General features: G+C 27.7%; 1 protein-coding gene across 7 annotated transcripts in view; it reads left to right on the top strand.

The window, feature by feature from the left end:
- Positions 1 to 17,207, top strand: part of ERR (estrogen-related receptor) — a 280,760-nt gene extending 263,553 nt beyond the window's left edge. For 6 of the 7 annotated variants that reach the window (XM_075366814.1, XM_075366811.1, XM_075366808.1 and 3 more), the window contains 4 exons: positions 2,669 to 2,850; positions 5,659 to 5,831; positions 9,887 to 10,045; positions 17,177 to 17,207. In XM_075366814.1, coding sequence (XP_075222929.1) covers positions 2,669 to 2,850; positions 5,659 to 5,831; positions 9,887 to 10,045; positions 17,177 to 17,192 — 530 coding nt within the window. In that variant the 3' untranslated portion in view covers positions 17,193 to 17,207. Of the gene's footprint in view, positions 1 to 2,668; positions 2,851 to 5,658; positions 5,832 to 9,886; positions 14,990 to 17,176 lie in introns of those variants that run through there. The other variant, XM_075366813.1, reaches the window with a different exon arrangement.
- The last annotated feature ends 2,513 nt before the right edge of the window (positions 17,208 to 19,720 follow it).

Below are 19,720 nucleotides of genomic sequence, written 5' to 3'. Positions count from 1 at the left end.
GGAAATTCCCCTTTTTCATAAATATTACACGCCAGTTTGTATAATCTATCAATCGCTTCCTCACCTGCACTGCACAGTAATTCTACAGGTATTCAGTCTATTTCAGGAGCCTTTCTGCCATTTAAATGTTTTAATGCTCTCTTAAATTCAGATCTCAGTATTGTTTCTCCCTTTTCATCCTCCTCAACTTTCTCTTCTTCCTCTATTACACCATTTTCTAATTCATTTCCTCCATATAACTCTTCAATATATTCCACCCATCTATCGACTTTACCTTTCGTATTATATATTGGTATACCATCTTTGTTTAACACATTATTAGATTTTAATTTATGTACCCCAAAATTTTCCTTAACTTTCCTGTATGCTCCGTCTATTTTACCAATGTTCATTTCTCTTTCCACTTCTGAACACTTTTCTTTAATCCACTCTTCTTTCGCCAGTTTGCACTTCCTGTTTATAGCATTTCTTAATTGCCGATAGTTCCTTTTAGTTTCTTCATCACTACCATTCTTATATTTTCTACGTTCATCCATCAGCTGTAATATATCGTCTGAAACCCAAGGTTTTCTACCAGTTCTCTTTATTCCGCCTAAGTTTGCTTCTGCTGATTTAAGAATTTCCTTTTTAACATTCTCCCATTCTTCTTCTACATTTTCTACCTTATCTTTTTACTCAGACCTCTTGCGATGTCCTCCTCAAAAATCTTCTTAGCTCCTCTTCCTCAAGCTTCTCTAAATTCCACCGATTCATTTGACACCTTTTCTTCATGTTTTTAAACCCCAATCTACATTTCATTATCACCAAATTATGGTCGCTATCAATGTCTGCTCCAGGGTAAGTTTTGCAGTCAACGAGTGGATTTCTAAATCTTTGCTTAACCATGATATAATCTATCTGATACCTTGCAGTATGGCCTGGCTTTTTCCAAGTGTATATTCTTCTATTATGATTTTTAAATTGGGTGTTGGCAATTACTAAATTATACTTCATGCAAAACTCTATAAGTTGGTCCTCTCTTTCATTCCTTTTGCCCAGCCCGTATTCACCCACTATATTTCCTTCCTTGCCTTTTCCAATGCTTGCATTCCAATCTCCAACTATTATTAAATTTTCATCTCCTTTTACGTGTTTAATTGCTTCATCAATCTCTTCGTATACACACTCTACCTCATCATCATCATGGGCGCTTATAGGCATATAGATGTTAACAATTGTTGTCGGTTTAGGTTTTGATTTTATCCTTCCTTATTACAATGATTACAGAAAAAAATATTACAGAAAATTATTATAATTTATAGGGTATAGGCCTATTATTTAATGATGGTATTTATAGTAATGTAAACATCAATATTACTATAAATGCATTATTATTTAATATTTATGTAATATTACTCTATTAGCATCATCAACAATACTAATACCCATTGCAGCAAGAGCATATAATTTAACTCAAGAAATATTTTGATAACCTTTATTCATATAAAATGGTCATTTATTTTATGACTCACTCGATGAGAGAGTGTAATAATAATCCATTAATAGAATGTTTACAGTAAGAAATACTTATAAATGTGCAAAATATTTTTAAAGAAATTATTGTCTGACATTATAGAAAATGGTAATAAATTTTAATTGTGGAAAGAATTTTTGCTATTTATGAAAATAGTGAAACATACTGTATTTCACAATACTCCATTTCTCAATGAGCCTATTCGTTACAAGAAAAAAGTAATATGATGCCCTGCACAGTGACTGTCTGGGTCGTGCAAACAAGCTTTTATTTTCATTGTATGCACTATATATTTTATCCAAAAATTAAAACACCATCTTGAGAAATGTGATTGCATACGAGCATGAACTATGTACAATAACATACATTACCAAACAGTGTGCATCAATATAATTACCTCCTATAATGAGTTAGTCAGTCTGTTCTGGATTTAGAATTGCTTCCATTGACCCTTTTCTCTTTACTTCACTTATAACTTTAACAAATTTTTTATTAAATATTCAAATTTTTGAGCAGTTAAAAACTCAGCAGTGAAGTGAATGTCAAATAAACATTAATTAAATTTTTATTCTCTTTATATATTATTTACTTATTTACAAAATTCTGGTTCAGATTAAGCTTTACTTAAGATTGTGAATATTAATTCACGCTGTAGTAATTAAAAATGCCCTCAGAAATTTTGAGAATTTAAAAAAGTCACCTTAAATAAAAAAATTGAATGCAAGTATAATCCAAAATAAGTTGACCAACCCACCAACTGGGTGTCACTGCATATTGTCTGGTAATCTTGTGCACAGTTTTCAACTATGTATATTTTCTTCATCTCTTTCTTTGATTTCTGGATAAGCTTGTCATATAATTTTAGAGAAAAACGTAGGGTTACTGTAGAAAATTTGTTGTAGATAATGTTTGAAGTTTGCAAGAATATAAATGATTATAAATTATTTATTATAAGTTACTGAGCATTATTATTCAGTGAAGAACATTATTCTTAGTCTAGGACTAAGAACAATAAGAATTTTTCAATGTACAAAGTTTCATAGGATGTACCCTCAATACAGGTGTTACATTCAAAGAGTTCTTACCATTAAATAATATACCTTCAAATTTAAGTTTTTCAATGCTAATTGTACATTATGATTGTAACCATTACAGGGTTCACTGATTTATTACTAAATGATCAAATGAGACTGTTACAAAGTACCTGGGCTGAAATTTTAACATTAAGTCTTGCATATCGTTCTCTTCCTCATAGTGGTAAATTAAAGTTTGCCACTAATTTCTCTCTTGATGAAAGGCTTGCCAGGGATTGTAATGCTTATGAAGTTTATCAAGTGGTATGTATATATGTCTTATATGAATGCTATAATTATTCTATAATAATGTTTTTACTATTTAATAATAGTTTTTAATTTATGTAACTATATAGTAAATAAGTGTATATTTGATTTATTTTTACCAAATTTACTTAATATTCTGTGTAACTACTTCTATTTAATATTAGAAAAAATTTAATTTGAACTTGATAGGTTTCAACTTTTGACATGTTAGTTATTTTTTGTGTTAACAAATAGGTGGCTTTCCTCAGATTTACTTTTATAGAAAAAAAAAGTTTTAATAATTTGAGATTTGTTGAAAAATTTTTAAAGAAGTGAAAATGATATTCAAAGACGTGTTTTTGTAATTTTATAACTAAAATTCACATTGTTATTAAATTTTGTCCTGGCTCTAGACATAAACATAGCAGTTTATGTCTACCAAAATTGGACATATAGTAATATTTCTGACTTATAGTTTGGTTTCCTGAGGGAAAACTATATTAAAGTTGGAGATACAATTGAATTAAGATTGTTTATGTAGCATTAGTTACAGTTACAGTTAACATTATTTTTACTGTTTGAAAAGTTTACTATGAGCTTAAAAAGTTGGAAAAAATTTTGATATTATTTATTATACATTTTCACAAGAACACCTCGTATTATATTATATTTTTTTTTAGTAGTATTGCAATATTCTTATTCTTACCTTATAAACTGTTTTAAAGTCATAAATACATATGTCATGTTTTTCTGTTTGATCTCATCTCCCCATTAACAAGTTGATTATTGCATTCAGGATTTATGCAATTTATTATTTACAAAAGAGAAGAAAAATATTTATTTTTATTTGTTTATTATTTGCATAACTAATACACAGTTTTACAATTCTTCATGAGTCTCATAATATTGATTTTATTTTCTTTATTCCCAAGTGTATTTAGGAAAATGAAAGATTATCATAGACCTTTGGTGTAAAATATCTTCCCATTAAATCAAATCCATAGAAATTATTTTACACTATTTTTAAGGTTTGGAGAGAGATGATCTTAAGAAAGGAGTTATTTCTTAGAATTTTCAAAAAATAATTGGCAGAGCAACCAAAACAGCCTTTTAAATGAGTAATTATTTTTAATAGTTTCAAAATAGCAGACTGACACTTAAAATTTATGGCTTTTACAATAATAATTATTTGCAAATAAAAATAATTTTAACTTCACTTTTGCATGCAATACAACTTAAATTAAGATTGTAACATGGTAGTTTTGGTTTGTTCATTAGAAAAAAAGTTTACATGAGATGATGTTATTAAAAAAAAAATGTAGTTTTTTCTTTATTTAAATCAATTTATAATTCATATTTCAACACTTTCAGGCTGTTATTTTTTCTTTTTTTTTTGCATAAGCATTATCATAAATCTAAATATTATATAGTCTTTTAATATAAAATGTTGATTTTTTAGTTTGTGATCAAGAAATCATTTTGACATTAAAGAATAATTACGTTAGAAAAGTTTAAAAAACAAATGGGGTGAGGGAAAGAGAAATAATTTTAAGTTTATTTGCTTAGATGGTGGTAAACCAATGAAAGTGTGGTAAACTTAATTATCAGATACTCATTGTGAGATATTATTACATCTAATATACATCTGTTATTTCATCTCTGTATTTAAAACTAAGACAATTTCAATATCATACCGTCAGGTATAGTAAACTGTGTTTATTCTTAGTAATACATAGGAAATTTGAGTCATATTAGTTAGGCTGCAGTAGTTTTTGCAAAAAGATATGAGCAACAGAACTTTAGACTACATTTTCTGATAAATTTTTAAAATGTCCTTCAAAGATGTCAGTTATGCACATTGAGAGTAGTAGATAAAAATTATAAACATAAGAAATATTTTTGTAAATGCAGATATACAAAAAGTAAAACATTCCTGCCCTAACTAAAAATTTCAGCTTAAAATTTTGGCCTTTTTAATTATTATATTCTTTTTTTTGTTAATCATTCTGTATTTGGAAAGAGCATACTTTTATTGTCCATAGTTCTATGTTACAGTAAGATGAAAAATAAAAACTTTATGCACAAAAAAAAGTACACAAAATGCAGCAGAGCCCATAGCAGGGCAAAAATTCCATCATCAATGCAGAGAGAGCTAATGTTGAACCTATTACTTAAAATTATCAATTTCTCAACTTATATTTTCTTTCTTTTAGTAATCATATTATAAATTGATTTATTCTTTTGTTTTGTATATAAATATATATATATATATCATTATCATTATATATATATATATATATATATATATATATATGATTTCTAACTACCATACTTTGTTGAATAAATAGTGAGCTTTTACATTTATTAGATGTTTTCAGTAGTCTGTCAACATTAACAAGATTTACTGCTTAACAATTCAAAGTACTCAATTCCTGTGTACTGCATTGCATATGTTTTCCAATTTTTTATAGAAAAAAACTGTGAAGTAGTAATAATTTTGTTAATGTATACCAAATGTTGTGAATTGTGTTAATGTAGTAGTATTATTTTTGATATGTAGTATCCATTACTGTTTTTCAGTAATATTCTAGTATTATTTATAGATTTTTATAAATTTATTTATAAAAAAAATATTTGTTATTTTATGAAATGTTTATTTTAGTTTCTCTAGACATCAATAGATTATTGTATAAAAAAAATATGAAACATAAAAGAGTATCCTAAACAGCAATTCAACAATTGGTTCTCTTTTAAAAACTGATATAGAATCAGAAATGTCTTCTTTTATGTTACAATATAAATTAATTTTGTTTTCTATAATTACAGTGTGCGCTTGTTGTTGAAAGACTAGACAGGTTGTCAATTGCAAAAGAAGAATATTATTTAATTAAAGCTCTTGTGTTGGCTAATTCTGATGCAAGACTTGAAGTATTTGGTTCCTTAAAGAAATTCAGAGATTCTATTTTGGCTGCTTTAACAGACTGTGTCTCTGTTTTAAGGTAGATTTTCATTCTTGCTGAGTTTAATTGTTAATTTTATTAAAATGGCCATTTTTGATTTACTGATAGTAGTAAATCAAAGCTTGATTTACTGCAGTGCTTTAGTCATTTTTTGCTGTATCTTCAGTTGATTTTTACATTAAAATTTACTGTTCACTTCTGATATAAATTACATATAGAATTGTTCTGATATAAATTACATATAGAATTGTATGTAATAACATTATAAATGTTAATAATCATAAACAAAACTATAGGCTGTTGAACCATAAAATTTAGTATAAAAGGAACATTTTATTTAATATGGTTTGTAACATTGGTTAATAATAATGTAATAATAATTCACCATAATAATGTAATAAAGGTGAATTTAAAAAATTGATAACATTGATGTGAACAGTAAATTTTAATGTGAAAATTAATTTGAGAATGGTAATTGAAAATTATGAAATACTTTCAAGGTGACTCTATTATTATTATTCTACTATAGTTACTGCATGCCCACATATACACAACACACATGCATGCGCATAAATTTAAATAGTCGCATTCACTCAACAATTTTTTGTTCAATATTTAAGTTTACACATTCATAAATTGCATTTGATTTTTAATTAACAAGGGTAAATTCTACTTATTGTAGTTCATACAATATCTAGCTCTGTCTTGAGACATTCTTGACATGTCTAAAAAAATTTTTTTTTTCTTTATGGTGTTAAATAAAAAAGAATGGGTAGTGGAAGTTGCTCTTAAAGTTTTATTTTTCTAAGTAAAAAGATTTCAGCAAAAAGTAAACTTATTTTAAATTTGTATTATGTATGGAAATATAAACATTTGTTTTTTCCTCCTAACATGACATCTTTTGTAACTATGAACCTAGTCTCTTTAATGCCAACAATCTAAAATCGTATTTGAAGAAACACAAAAAAAAAATACTTAAAGTGTTTTTAATTACAGTAGCCTAGTTCTGGAACAGATTAAACATAAAAAGATAGAATTGAAAATATAAATTCACTCATGGGAGTGAGTAAAATAAAGAGAAATGAATAGAAAGACTATGAACATTTGTCTCATTTTATAAATGTTTTTATTGAATCATCAGTTGATTAGAGTTATTAATGAAATATTCACTGTTGTATATAAATTGGGTTTTAATAAGTAAGAATTACTGAAATCGCATCATGAAAAATTTAAATTATCAATGAAATCATTATAAAATTGATCTATATCAAGCTCAGTATATAAGTGTGGTTTCTGATATTTGAAGTTTATTTTTACTTGTTTATTTTCTTAATGCATTTCAGTAATGAATATTTTTCATTTATCTTTCTTTGAATTCATTGTAAAGGACTCATTTATCTTTTGCTGCTTTTTGTGGTATTATTGGTGGAATCCATTATCTAAATAATTTAGAGCAATCTGTATTATTTTTATTTATTTTATTCATGATTTACCAGGAACACTTTTTTAAAAGGTGTAAACTTTTTATTTCTTCCATTCTTTTATGACTAATACCATTATATCAAAATTTGTTGATGCTGTAAAAGAAAGTCATAAGAATATGTAACTTTTGACCGTCCGCATACTACTTAATCACAGAATATTTTAATGATTCTTCTATTAATAATTTGTTATTCACTTCATTTATTCTACTTTATCATAATATAAAATTAAACCTTTAGTTAAAATATAAATAGTTACATATTAATGTATAAGTATATATATTTTAAATTTATATATTTATTTTCATTTTTAAACTACTTTACTTTTAAACTATTCATTTTAAAAGTTTTTAAACTAGCCTTTAAACTTTAAATTTTTCCTCCTAAAATTCCAAAATACAAAGAAAGAGAGAAGAAACATTTACAGAGTTTTGGGAAATACTCAGTTGAATAACTTTAAAGCAATATCATCATAAAATTAAGTATAATAACTGCAAATAACCATCAGCCTGTCTGACCTTTTTTGTTGATCTCCCATTTAGCATGTACTATTTCATGTAATCTTTTCAGTATCTAATTTATCAGTCAATTTTAGATCATTTTCCTTTTAAATTTGAACAAGTTGTTTTTTTATGAATTTTTCTCCATTACAATGCAATATTACATCTTTCTCTAACCTTAGATTCCTGCGTATTGTTGTGCTTTTCAAACATTTACGTACAAGATATTTGTGTTCTAATTTCCCTTTTTTATTCAAATATAGATTTTTATTCTAATTTAGAGTTGAGAAATAAAATGAAAAGAATAAACAAAAATGTTTGCATCCATGCAGTTCCAAAACAAACTTAACAGATATAGAAAGCATATTATAAATTATAGCCACCTCCAGATATGCAAAGCATATTATAAGAATCGCCTAGGACTTGCATTATAGAAAACTTATATTATAAACTAAGGCTGCTTTTTGAAGCAAACACCTTAAAATATAATATATAAAATTTGGTTAAAATATCCTGTACTTTATACATTACACATTTATATAAAAAATAGTTCAGAAGTGTTAAAAATCACTAGATCATCTCAATCTGCCAGGGTATTTTAAACATCCACAATAGGTATAAGAACGTGGTTATTCCACTCAGAGGAACTGCTTCTGACTAATAGTCAGAAGTCAGAATCAGCTCTGAATCTTGAGCTTTAGCAGTTAAATAATACAATGCATGTGAAACATAATTAGTAGAGAAAACTAATTTGTTACTAGTCATGCATTAGTACAACAATACTTTAACATCAGTTTATCTTACAGTAGTTGGAATTTATCTCTAGAACTTCCAGAAATATCTGCATGTATTTCATTTTGTTCTCGAAGACTTGACAAATTGTTTATGTGGAAAGTTCTCGTTGAATCATGAATAGCATTTTGAAGTTTCTGGAGGCTTTAGGGGTTTCCTCAATAAATATTATTTTTTACTTTATCCCAGAAGTAAAAATCCAGTGGGTTTAAGTCTGGAAAACAAGGTTGCTATAAGCCCTTAGAATTGATTCGATTTCCAAAAAAACCTCTTGCATTAACTTCATGAACTACCTGGCTGTATGTGAGGTCACACTATCTGGTTGAATCCAAGTATTCTTAATTTTGTCCTTGGTTAGCTCATGAACTGGTGATTGATTTCATAATAATGAGCTGAGTTTATTGTGAAGAATATTGGACCAACTATTCTTCTCTTGGATATTGCAATCCACATCCCAATCTTCTGTCATGGTAAAGGAATTTCAGTTACAGCATGTGGGTTGTTGGCAGGTCATAAATCTGAGTTGTGTGCATCTATATATCCTGATAAATGATGGAACAGTACCCTATAGAAAACAGTTAAAAGTATCATCAGAATTGTGTGGTAGAAACTGTTGAAACCATTCACATTATTGAATTCATTTTCTACAGTCTGTGGCCAATAACTTTTGAACCTCTTTCATTTTGTATAGGATGAGGCTGAGCTTCTTTCAAACTGTGTTGTATGCAGTTGCAACACCGATGTTTTTCTATTGGGCCAACTTTTGTTTGCATGGACTTGTTAGGACTACATCAAGTAGCAGCTGATATGTCTTGCAGTTTTCTTCAAGTACTGACTGTCAGCACTTTGTTTATAATTCTTTACCGATCCCATCTCCCTAAATTTCTTTATAAGCACTTTTATACAGTTGATTAGAAACCAGTAATGGAAAGCTGGTCTTTTACTGTTGGTGTGTACTCACCATGCTCACAAAAGATATATTCAATAAATACTCACTGTTCTAGCACATATTAAAATAACTTTGATTTAATCATTCAAAGGCAATGCACATACAATGAACCACAAACAACCTAACACACTTCATCTCAAGTTCACTGGACTGACTGACTTGTGGAAACAACTGTCCATATTGCAGGATTACCAATCTTTACAGAAAATCATTATTCACAGCACACTGAATACAAAATCATGTTTATGTAGGTGTGTACTTTTCTAATGCACAGTGTAATACAAAATCATTGAAATATTTTATTGTAAAAAAAAATATACTTTACATTATAGTATTATTTTTTTATAATTATTATTTATTTTTAATTTATAGGCCTAACTCAAGTACCACACACATGCAGAATATATTACTGTGTTTACCTGCTTTACGGCAAGCAAATCAAGTGATTCGTAGATTTTGGGTTGGTGTTCATCGTGAAGGAAAGGTGCTTATGAATAAGTTATTTGTTGAAATGTTAGACGCTTATATAAGGTAAATAAAATGTGTCTTCCAAAACATTTATTATGTAATATTTATTTTTACAACATTAATTTTATTATACTGTAATAATTAATGATTATTATCATTGTATAGATAATGGATTATTATTGTGATGAACTTTTTTTTGGTGATTATCATAAAACTGTAGGAAATGAACAAATTTTATAGGAAATATTATGTATAATTGTTAGTACTGGTAATTATTACATTAGAGAATTAAAAATATTATTAAAATATTTTTGTTACCTAGTTTATGTATATATGTATGATTAATGTTAATAAACGATTGTACATACAGAATACATTATCTGTGTAAATAACTAATCGAGCGTATATAAATTTTACATTGAGTACATAAAATTTCATTGCTTACTAAATAAACTTGTATAATTTTAATTATTTTGCATAATATTAAATGTAATGAACTATTTATTAATTTATCTTTGATACATAATAATATATGTAATAAATTAGTTACGAGTTAATGAATAATTTGTGTATAATATTTGTAAATATTTCTTTGTATGTACTGAATTATATATGTGTACAGTAGAAAATATGCTATTGTTAACAAGTTACATTAATGATTACTTTGAAATGTATTATTAGGTAATAAAATATTGTTTTATAAATATGACCACTATTTCTTTATTTTTTTTTATATATAGATTTGCATATCTATATCTAAATAATTCTTTTTTATTGTTAATTTTGGAAAATATTAGTCATAATTTGTATAAAATAATTATATTTATTTATTATAAATCATAAAAAGTAATAAATAATTACTGTAATAATAGAAAAAAAAGTTATGTTTATATTTGTTAATTTTTATTTTAGCTTACATTCTTTAAAAACAATATAACTTTTTTTTCTATAAAGCTATTTGTTTGATTGGTACAGCAATACTATTTAACTGGTCAGTCATCAAAATACACTGATGTATTATACTTAAAAGGGGATTAAATACTGTATTAAGTGAATTGAAGTTGTGTTATTAAAAAAGGTTCTTGTGATTTTTTATATCTTTAAAGAAACAGGTTTATCCAATGTGATATTAAAAACGTTTTTGTTTTTTTTTACCTTTAAACAAATAGGTTCATCCAATAAGTGATTTTAGAATTTTTTGTTAACTAATTTTTTCTTTTTATGTTTTCTATCATTTTTTAATATTTTTGTGATATCATGCCTTAAAACTGACGTTTTTTAATACTAGTATATGTATGATATGATTGAGTGATAGATTCATTGATATTCTAAAAATCCTCCAAGTATATTTAATGCAGTATTCTTAATTAAGGGCCTACAGACTGCTCCATCCCTTTTTAATATAATAAATGTATTTTAAACTTATTACATCCCTACAACACCAAGCCAAAATGTGTTAAAGTCCAATAACAAAACAGAGGTCAAAATGAAATAGCATTATAACTGGTATATAATATAGCTGGTATTCTCAAACCATCCAACTCCCACATTCCTCCACTCCTCCAGTGGAAGTCTAGCATTTCCTCTACTCCAACACACACACACATATATATATATATATATATATATAGAGAGAGAGAGAGACATTTTTCAAGTTGAACTAAATATTTCAAATATATACTTATTACTTACCACTTGTCCCAGCCTCCTTGGTGCAAGTGATAGCGTCTCAGCCCCGGAGGTCCTGGGTTCGATTCCCAGTCAGGCATGGCATTTTTCATATGCTTCATTTCGTATCCCACGCACAAGCTTCAAGCTTATGTGGTGATATCAAGCAAAAAAAAAAAAAAAAAGTTAATATTTTTCTCACATGTAATTTATGTGAACAGCAGTATTAGAAAAAGGGTTTTGTGATCTTTTACTTTAAAGAAATACTCATCTAGTAAAGAGAGAGAGAATTTTTATTAAATAATATTTTCTTATAGATTTTACTTTTTTTTTGTATTTTTCATGCTGTTAATGAAATTTATTTTTATTAATGTGAGCTTACACTTTTAAGTAACTTCTAAGTCAATTTTCTTTTGTGAAAGAATTTTACATTAAAAAAATTGGATGGGGCTGTGTCAAGGGCGCATAGCTATTGGCTTAATGTGAAATGTTAGACCTTGGATGAAGTTCCTCCAAACTGCAGACTGACCAACTTATCTGTAGAATTAAATGGAAGAGCCACCATTGTAATTTTTGAACAAAGCTTGAGTCTCCAATGTAAAATTTTAGTTCCTCCATTTGGCTAACTCTACAGATAAATTGATCGATCTGTATGTCAGTGAGTATTTTTTAGTGTATTGGATTGAAATAAAAACAAGACATTGACTGCGTACTAAATTTAATTTTAACATAAAGCAGACACTAAATAGTACATGATATTTATTTAGAAGATAAACAGAGAACATGGTCCAGAGTTGCACCATGCCAATCAGTATGTCAAATCTCTGGTTAAAATCATGTATAGAGTGACTCGCACATTGAGGTCAGACTGGTGGGCCACAGTATATACTGTAGTATATTTGAGGGAAGGATAGTTCCTCACTGTTAACATCGTAGATTATGTTAATCGGAGACAAGCTCTGCCTCCAGGAAATGTCCAAACATTCCTCCTCATTCCATAGCATTGTATGTTGTCTGGCGAGTAGGATCTCTGATTTGGGGGCCGAGTCAGGGTCGATAGACTCAATCTGATGTTCGAGCCTGATATTTTCATCCTTGTCATTGTTGAACAGACTCCAGTGTATGTTGTAGTGCTTGTACAGCACTACTTGGTTAACCAAGTAGCGCAGCCATGCCTTGATCATCTATTTGTATATGAAACCGCTCAAATAATTAGATTTGTGGATGAGGTTCTTCTTTACGTTAACGTTGAAGGTGAAGTCATCATCTGTATGCCTTGGTAGTTGCTGCCACATGTTGTTCACATCAATGGGGTTTGTTGATCACCTGGGCAACTATACCATAATTACCTTCGTAGCATAGACAATGAATTTGCATAAAGGGTAAGCATGGCAAATTCAGTCGAATACTGATTGGGTAAAGTGGTGGCAGGTCATTTGGCTTCAGGGGATATTGAAATCAGTTTGCGTGTGACAACATCATGCAAACAGCGTGATGCTGTTGCTCACTAACGGCCAATAAACAGCAGTTTATTAGCATCTACTGACTTGCTACAAGTACTATGTAAACGAAATGCTGCTACATTTTTCACTGGGGAATTTAGTCTGAAAAAGAGGATGTTGTGAGCTTTCACCTGCTTTAAATCTTCATCAAACCATAGTTTATCACAAATGCTGCAAGATAGACCAAACAGCTTGTTTCCAATTACCGTTTTGAAGTGATGGTCCTGCATTGTATCAATTCGACTAATGTTGATATCCATCAGCCCAGGGACGTCTTTGATAGATGTATGGGTGTTATCTTCACTTGTTATGTCCATTAGTTGGGGTACAGTAGCGGTAGAGCTGCTCATACCATCAGTGTCGTTCACTAAGCGTGCCGTGCCAGCTTTGCAACTCTTCCAAAACAGTCTCGCTCTCTCTGTACCGGACATTGGGGGGGTAACTGTACATGGCTCATAACCTCCTCTTTCCAATGATATGTGCAATTTATATTTCCGGTTGGCTTTTGCATGTTCTGAGGCTGACATAATACTTTTTTACATGTTTACTATAATTTTTTGCACATAAATATTGTCCAAAATACACGAATCACCACACTAATCACGTCTTATGTCATAAGCTACACTGAATGGAAGTGAGCAGGAGCGCCAGTTTTGGCTGATCTGCGCTGTGCCCCCTTATATTTTTCCACCAACCCTACCTCCAGTGATGTAAACTCAGTCATATCAGCAAGCTGACTATGTATGTTATAAAATGATACCGCATTTATATCTCTGAGACTAATACAAATTTCTGTTCTGGTACCCGTATTTTTCTGTGTAATTTTAAAGATGTGTATCAAAATGATTACACTCACCTGAAAGAGTAATAAAAGTAGTCTACTAATAACATTTTTAGCTCTTATTTACCATTACATCAATATAAAATCCATTCAGTGAACAGAAAATGAATCTTTAACATTCACAAGTAAATGTTACATCTACAAACGAATAAAAACTGGGCAAAAAGTAAAATTATTTATGAAAAATTTTATAGTGAATTCATAATTTGATATAAAAAAAATATTGTTTAAAATTAGACAATAAATAATGAAAATAGTAAGAGGAGGAATATTAAAAAAAATTGGGCAACCAAAATAAAATTGTAAAGATTGGTATTTTTGGGTTACATATTAGTCCCTCAAAGGTTTATCTATAAGCGGTAGATTCATTTTCAAAAAGAGAAACATAATAGTATAAAGAAAAAAGTGTTTCATTTTTGTACTAATTTATATTTTCTTCACTTTCTATTTGGAGTACTAAATAATTTTTAAGAATGTTCTTGTATAATTTGTCAGTTTTTTTACTTTTTTATATTTGTTCTAATTAAACTTTCTCCATTTTATTTTATTTCTTACAACATGAAATAAATAAAAAAAGGTATTCAGTTTATTTTAAATTGTGGGGATCCTTAGATATTCTTAATTAATTTTAATAAATGCCCTCTCTTGATTTTAGGGTGACATTTTGTTTGTGCTAAACAGCTAATTAATGAGTTGTTCAGCAGTTTGAAATTAACTAAATTTATTATCATGAGAAAAATTAAGCAGGAAAACCAGTTTTCCTGCTTATTAGTTATATATTAAAGTTCTTATATTTACCTTTAAGTACAATTGAATAAAAGTACTTTACCTAAAACTTAATCACTAAGTTTAATTTGATGTGTTGATGATCTTTATGTTTACATGTTATTGGAGTGGGCTGATTAAAACCTAAAGTAGTACTTGAAATATTTATAGCAGAAATAATGAATAGACATATTCTGTGTTTTTTTTTTCAATAAATATTTTAATTTAGAATTTTGTTATTTTTTTAATTTGTTTTTTTTTACCTTTAAAAAACTAAGTTTAAATCAAAACGTTGGTATTCCTGAAATCAGTTATTCTTGATAAGTGCAGTATTTAATGTTTTTCTTTTTTTTAACATAGAATTTTTATTGAGTAATTCTTTTTGATAGTTTCAGAGGATCAAATAAGCAATTTTTGCTCTCTTCTTGATTTAGTTACTTTCCCAGTCAATTATACAGAGGGTGTAAATAATATTTTAACGTTTGCTTGATCCATTGTACTCTGTGTTTACAGTTCTTATTGCAGATAGTTTGATAAGCAATATTTGTTGTTTTTCATTCAGTGTAGCTCAACCACTGTAATCATTTTTGACTAATATGTTACTGCTGTTATCTTTATTGGTCTATAGATTCTTCTTAATCTTAATTAATTGGTTATCAGATTTGTATGGGTACAGAAAATTTATCTTTCTCTTTTTTATAACAATTGTTAGTTTTTTAATAAAATGACATATCCTTCCTTCTCTTGTATATTAGAATTGGGATTATTAATGATTTATATAGTGAATATTTCAGGCACAAATTTCTTGTTTTTCTGAGTTAAAGACTTGTAAATTGTATTAAATAATAAAATCTTCCAATTTGTTCTTGCAGGCATTTTGTTTGGATTTTATCTCTGCCTAATTTTGTGTAAGATTGGTTAAGACTTAATCCCAGTTTTTAGATGTTTTACTAATACATTTTTTTTTTCATTTTTATTATTTCATTGCAATTATTGGCTTAAAAACAATTATATTCTATTCATGAAGACTTAAATTTGAATATTTACATATATGTGTATATACTGTCTTAGGTTGCCTGGAAATTGAACAAAATGTTTCTTGTCCATATAAGTTAATTTGCCTACTGTTAATTTTCCTCTATATTGATTCTGATACTACTGTTTGAAAATATCTTTTACTATGATTTGTTCTTGTAGTTGCATTTTTATGGTACAGGAAGTAGGAAATTTGAAGGATAATATTTTAATCATAACATTTGCATTATTCCATTATAATTGTCAGTTTTTTCAAATTATAGTATTACTTAGGGAACTTTCTCTTGCTCCCATATTTGGAGGACAAATTGTATTCTGGTTGAGAGCTGTTTATACAAAGATCAATTCTATTGCTTGGAGGATCTGGTAAAATTTGTTTAAGATCTTTTTTCCAGTATCCTTTTGACCACCCAGAGTTCTATAACTTCAAGTCGCTGTTATTCTTGATCAATAGAGGTATTTAATTTTGTTCTTACAATTCATATATCCAAACGACACATGTGAACATACCCTATGAAAAAGGATCCTACCTATTACATCCATGGAATTTATTTTAATGTTTTGCATTTTTCAGTAAATTATATAGTAAATAATCTCAATACTAATTTTTTTGTATTTCATTAGTATCATTTGTATGGATTCAGTATTCTGTGATATATATAAACCCATGAAAACAGTCAAAAGGACTAATTACATCTATCTATATATATATATATATATATATATATATATATATATACACATAACACGTTTTTTCTTTTAATTATTTACTTTGATTTATATAATTTAGTACCAAAAGGTAAATGAAATGCATTTAGAAGACTGGTTCACTGTTGTAAACATTTTTTTTTTTTTAAAGTAATAATGATTGCTAAGGTCATAGTAACAATTATTTCTTGATGTATTATGAACATTTTACATAAAACTGATCAGTTAAAAAATAACCCAATATTCGATAAAATTTATTTTTTATTTTTAGTGCCATCTTTCATATATTAATTTGTGATTATGAAAAGTTAAGCTAAGTAAATAAGTAGGTGTTTTAAATCTATTTATCAAATCAATAATAAATAGGAAAAAAGTTTTCATTTGTTGTTACTGTGGAACTTAATTTATTCACCTAAAAAAAAGTAGATGAGGTCTCTATAGTCAAGTCAATTCCATTCCTAATTATGTAGGGACTAAATCTTAATTTTCATGAGTATTATTCTTACTTCAGTTTGACAGCAGTCTGTATTTTACCGCTCAGGTTCATTCCAGACAACAACAATCAGCACACACACTAAAACAGATTTTGGAATTTAGGTTGTATAAAGGTTTTCAGGGATTATTTTAGACTTTAATAAAAGAAAAATATAGAGTAGAGGTTCCTTTTTGTTACAGATCCCTGATAAAGTAGACATTGGTTGTAGATAGACCAGACTAGATACTGCTGACTTCATAAAAATTTTCTCGATCTTGATTTTTCTCAATCTGTGTGTATTGGCCACATTTAAAAGTTAGTAATTGTAACTAATTTTAATAATCTTACAGTAATAATCAAATACAATTTTTTTTTAGTGTGAGTAAAGATTTTATTTTACCCAACAAGCATCTAAGGCTTTTTTTCCTGTGTTTTTTACTAATTTTAGATAGGAAACATACTCTTTGGACATAATCAAAGTAGCCATCTCACTGAGGCCAAATAAATAAGCAGCTGCTTTTATTGATACTAGTGTTTAGTAAATAGAACGGAGAAAAAATTGGACTAATTCTTATGATATCCAAGGAAGAAGGGATAAAGGAAACAGAAGAAGAAAAGGATGATTTTTTTTATGCCTCTGATCAGGATGGATAGCTTTCTGTTTTTCTATTGGATTAAAATGTCTACTTTGGTGAATGTATATTTATCCATTTAATACACTAACATAAACTCTGATTAAAGTACTACCAAGAAATAAATATTTTTTTATGTTCAGTTAATTTTTTCCTTATGTTATTTCAAAATTGTACATCATATTGTTGAAATTGATAGTTTACCATCAATATATTTTGAGTAAATTGTTCAAGGATAATTTCTAAACCAATCTGATAGTCTACCACAGACAATCAGAGTAGCTTTGTGAATTGAGATATTCTAATAACAATTAAAATTAAAATACATTTATTTTAAAGTTCACAGAATTTTGGTTTTTTAACCGATTTTAATTCTAAAACTAGTCCAATCTAAAATATTGAAAATAGAGATTACAAAAAGTTTTGAAATCTGTTGGATTAGATGAACAGTTGTGAATAGATTTTCATGCTGAATCGGAACACTGTTCAGGGTTCATAACAGTGAAGGAACATAAAAAAATTGGTTATAATTTTGCAATAAAAGTATTAGGTGCAGAATTATGCTTAGCTTCTAAAAGATAACTGAAAAAATGAAACTTAAATAATTTCAATGGAAAAGTCCGTTGTAGAGGTTTTATAATCACCAATATACTATTAAGGATATTGGTGTTCTTCTCACACATTGTAAAATATTATTTCGTCAAATGTATAATCCAGAGGTTTTAATATACCTTTTTCTACAGATTTCTTAAATGAGGGTCCATTGTAAAAGCCATTACTTTATTTTTATTTTGAAATTGTATTGTTTTAGAACATGCTAACAAACCCAATTAAAGTTTGACAATTGATTTTGATCACTCCAGTCTCAGGTCAATCATTCCTGAAACATTATTGTTAACTGAACCATAATGACAAAAGATATGAGGAATCACTGTATTTATAGTAAATTATAGATAAACTTAATTTTGCTTATGTTTTTATAAAACCTTTAGAAAACAGATTTTTTTTAGGTTGTGGTGCCTCGGATCCCCTGTGTATGCTCAGCTTCAATTTATAGAAGGAAAAAAGTTATTTTTATAATTATACTTGTTTGATAACTATAATCTATTGAAAAATCTTATCAAATCACTTTTATCCACTTCAGTACACATACTATCCTACTCAATCAACACAATGCTATAGAGTATAAGTTCTAAATGCCTCACTGTGATAATTTTCAAACCTTGTAGCTATGTAACTATGCAGTGATTGTAATCGTTGTAGGTTTTCAAATTTATTAGAATTGTGAAAAAATAAATATTAGTTTTAGTATAAAAATACTGAGTAGAGTGTATTGATTTTTGTATGTTATTTTTTTCTCATATTTAAGAATAGAAACCTGATAAAATAAAATGAAGGGCTTTATGTACATTGTACATAAAGCAAAATTTCTAGAAACTAATTTAAAATTTTTCTCTTATTGGTTTTTTTAATCTGTTAATTCAATATTTAAAGTAAACCTTTAAATTTGTTTATTCTCACTCTACATTAATTAGCCACAAGTATGTAATAGATTGGTTATGTGACATAAATGTCTTCTTTATAATACAATACTGACTTGAATGAATTAATTTGAATAGCACTTGTAAGTAAATGATTTTTTCCTCATCATTGTTAGAAAATTCATGTTACCATCCAGAACAGTCCAGGTTATCAGGTTTTCGCTAAGTTGTTTTTTAATAAAAATAAAGAAATCTTTCTGTTGATATTATTTGACATCAGTTGTAAAAAAAGTTAGTTCTACCTTGCTATAATTATTTTTTATGAGTATATCAACATTTAATGTAATTGTTACATTGTATTATTTTGTAGTCTGAAAGGCAGTTTGATTTATTTCATTTTAGGTATAAAATTTCTTACCTTCCAAGAAAAATTAACAACTTTGTTTGTTCTTAACATTATAGAGTAATCCAAAGGCCTTATTTATTTCAAATAACTACAGAACATGAGATTTATGTCAAAAGTTGACTTTATAAATCTTTAAAGTAAAAAAAAAAATAAGAAAAAGCTAATGTTGTGGTACAAAAATAATATTCAGTTTGATTTGATTATTTTGTATTGATTATATGAAAT

The sequence above is a fragment of the Lycorma delicatula genome, chromosome 5, assembly GCF_047948215.1.
Source record: "Lycorma delicatula isolate Av1 chromosome 5, ASM4794821v1, whole genome shotgun sequence".
In the NCBI taxonomy this organism is placed as follows: domain Eukaryota; kingdom Metazoa; phylum Arthropoda; class Insecta; order Hemiptera; family Fulgoridae; genus Lycorma; species Lycorma delicatula.
This window is presented reverse-complemented; position numbering and strand designations above follow the sequence as displayed.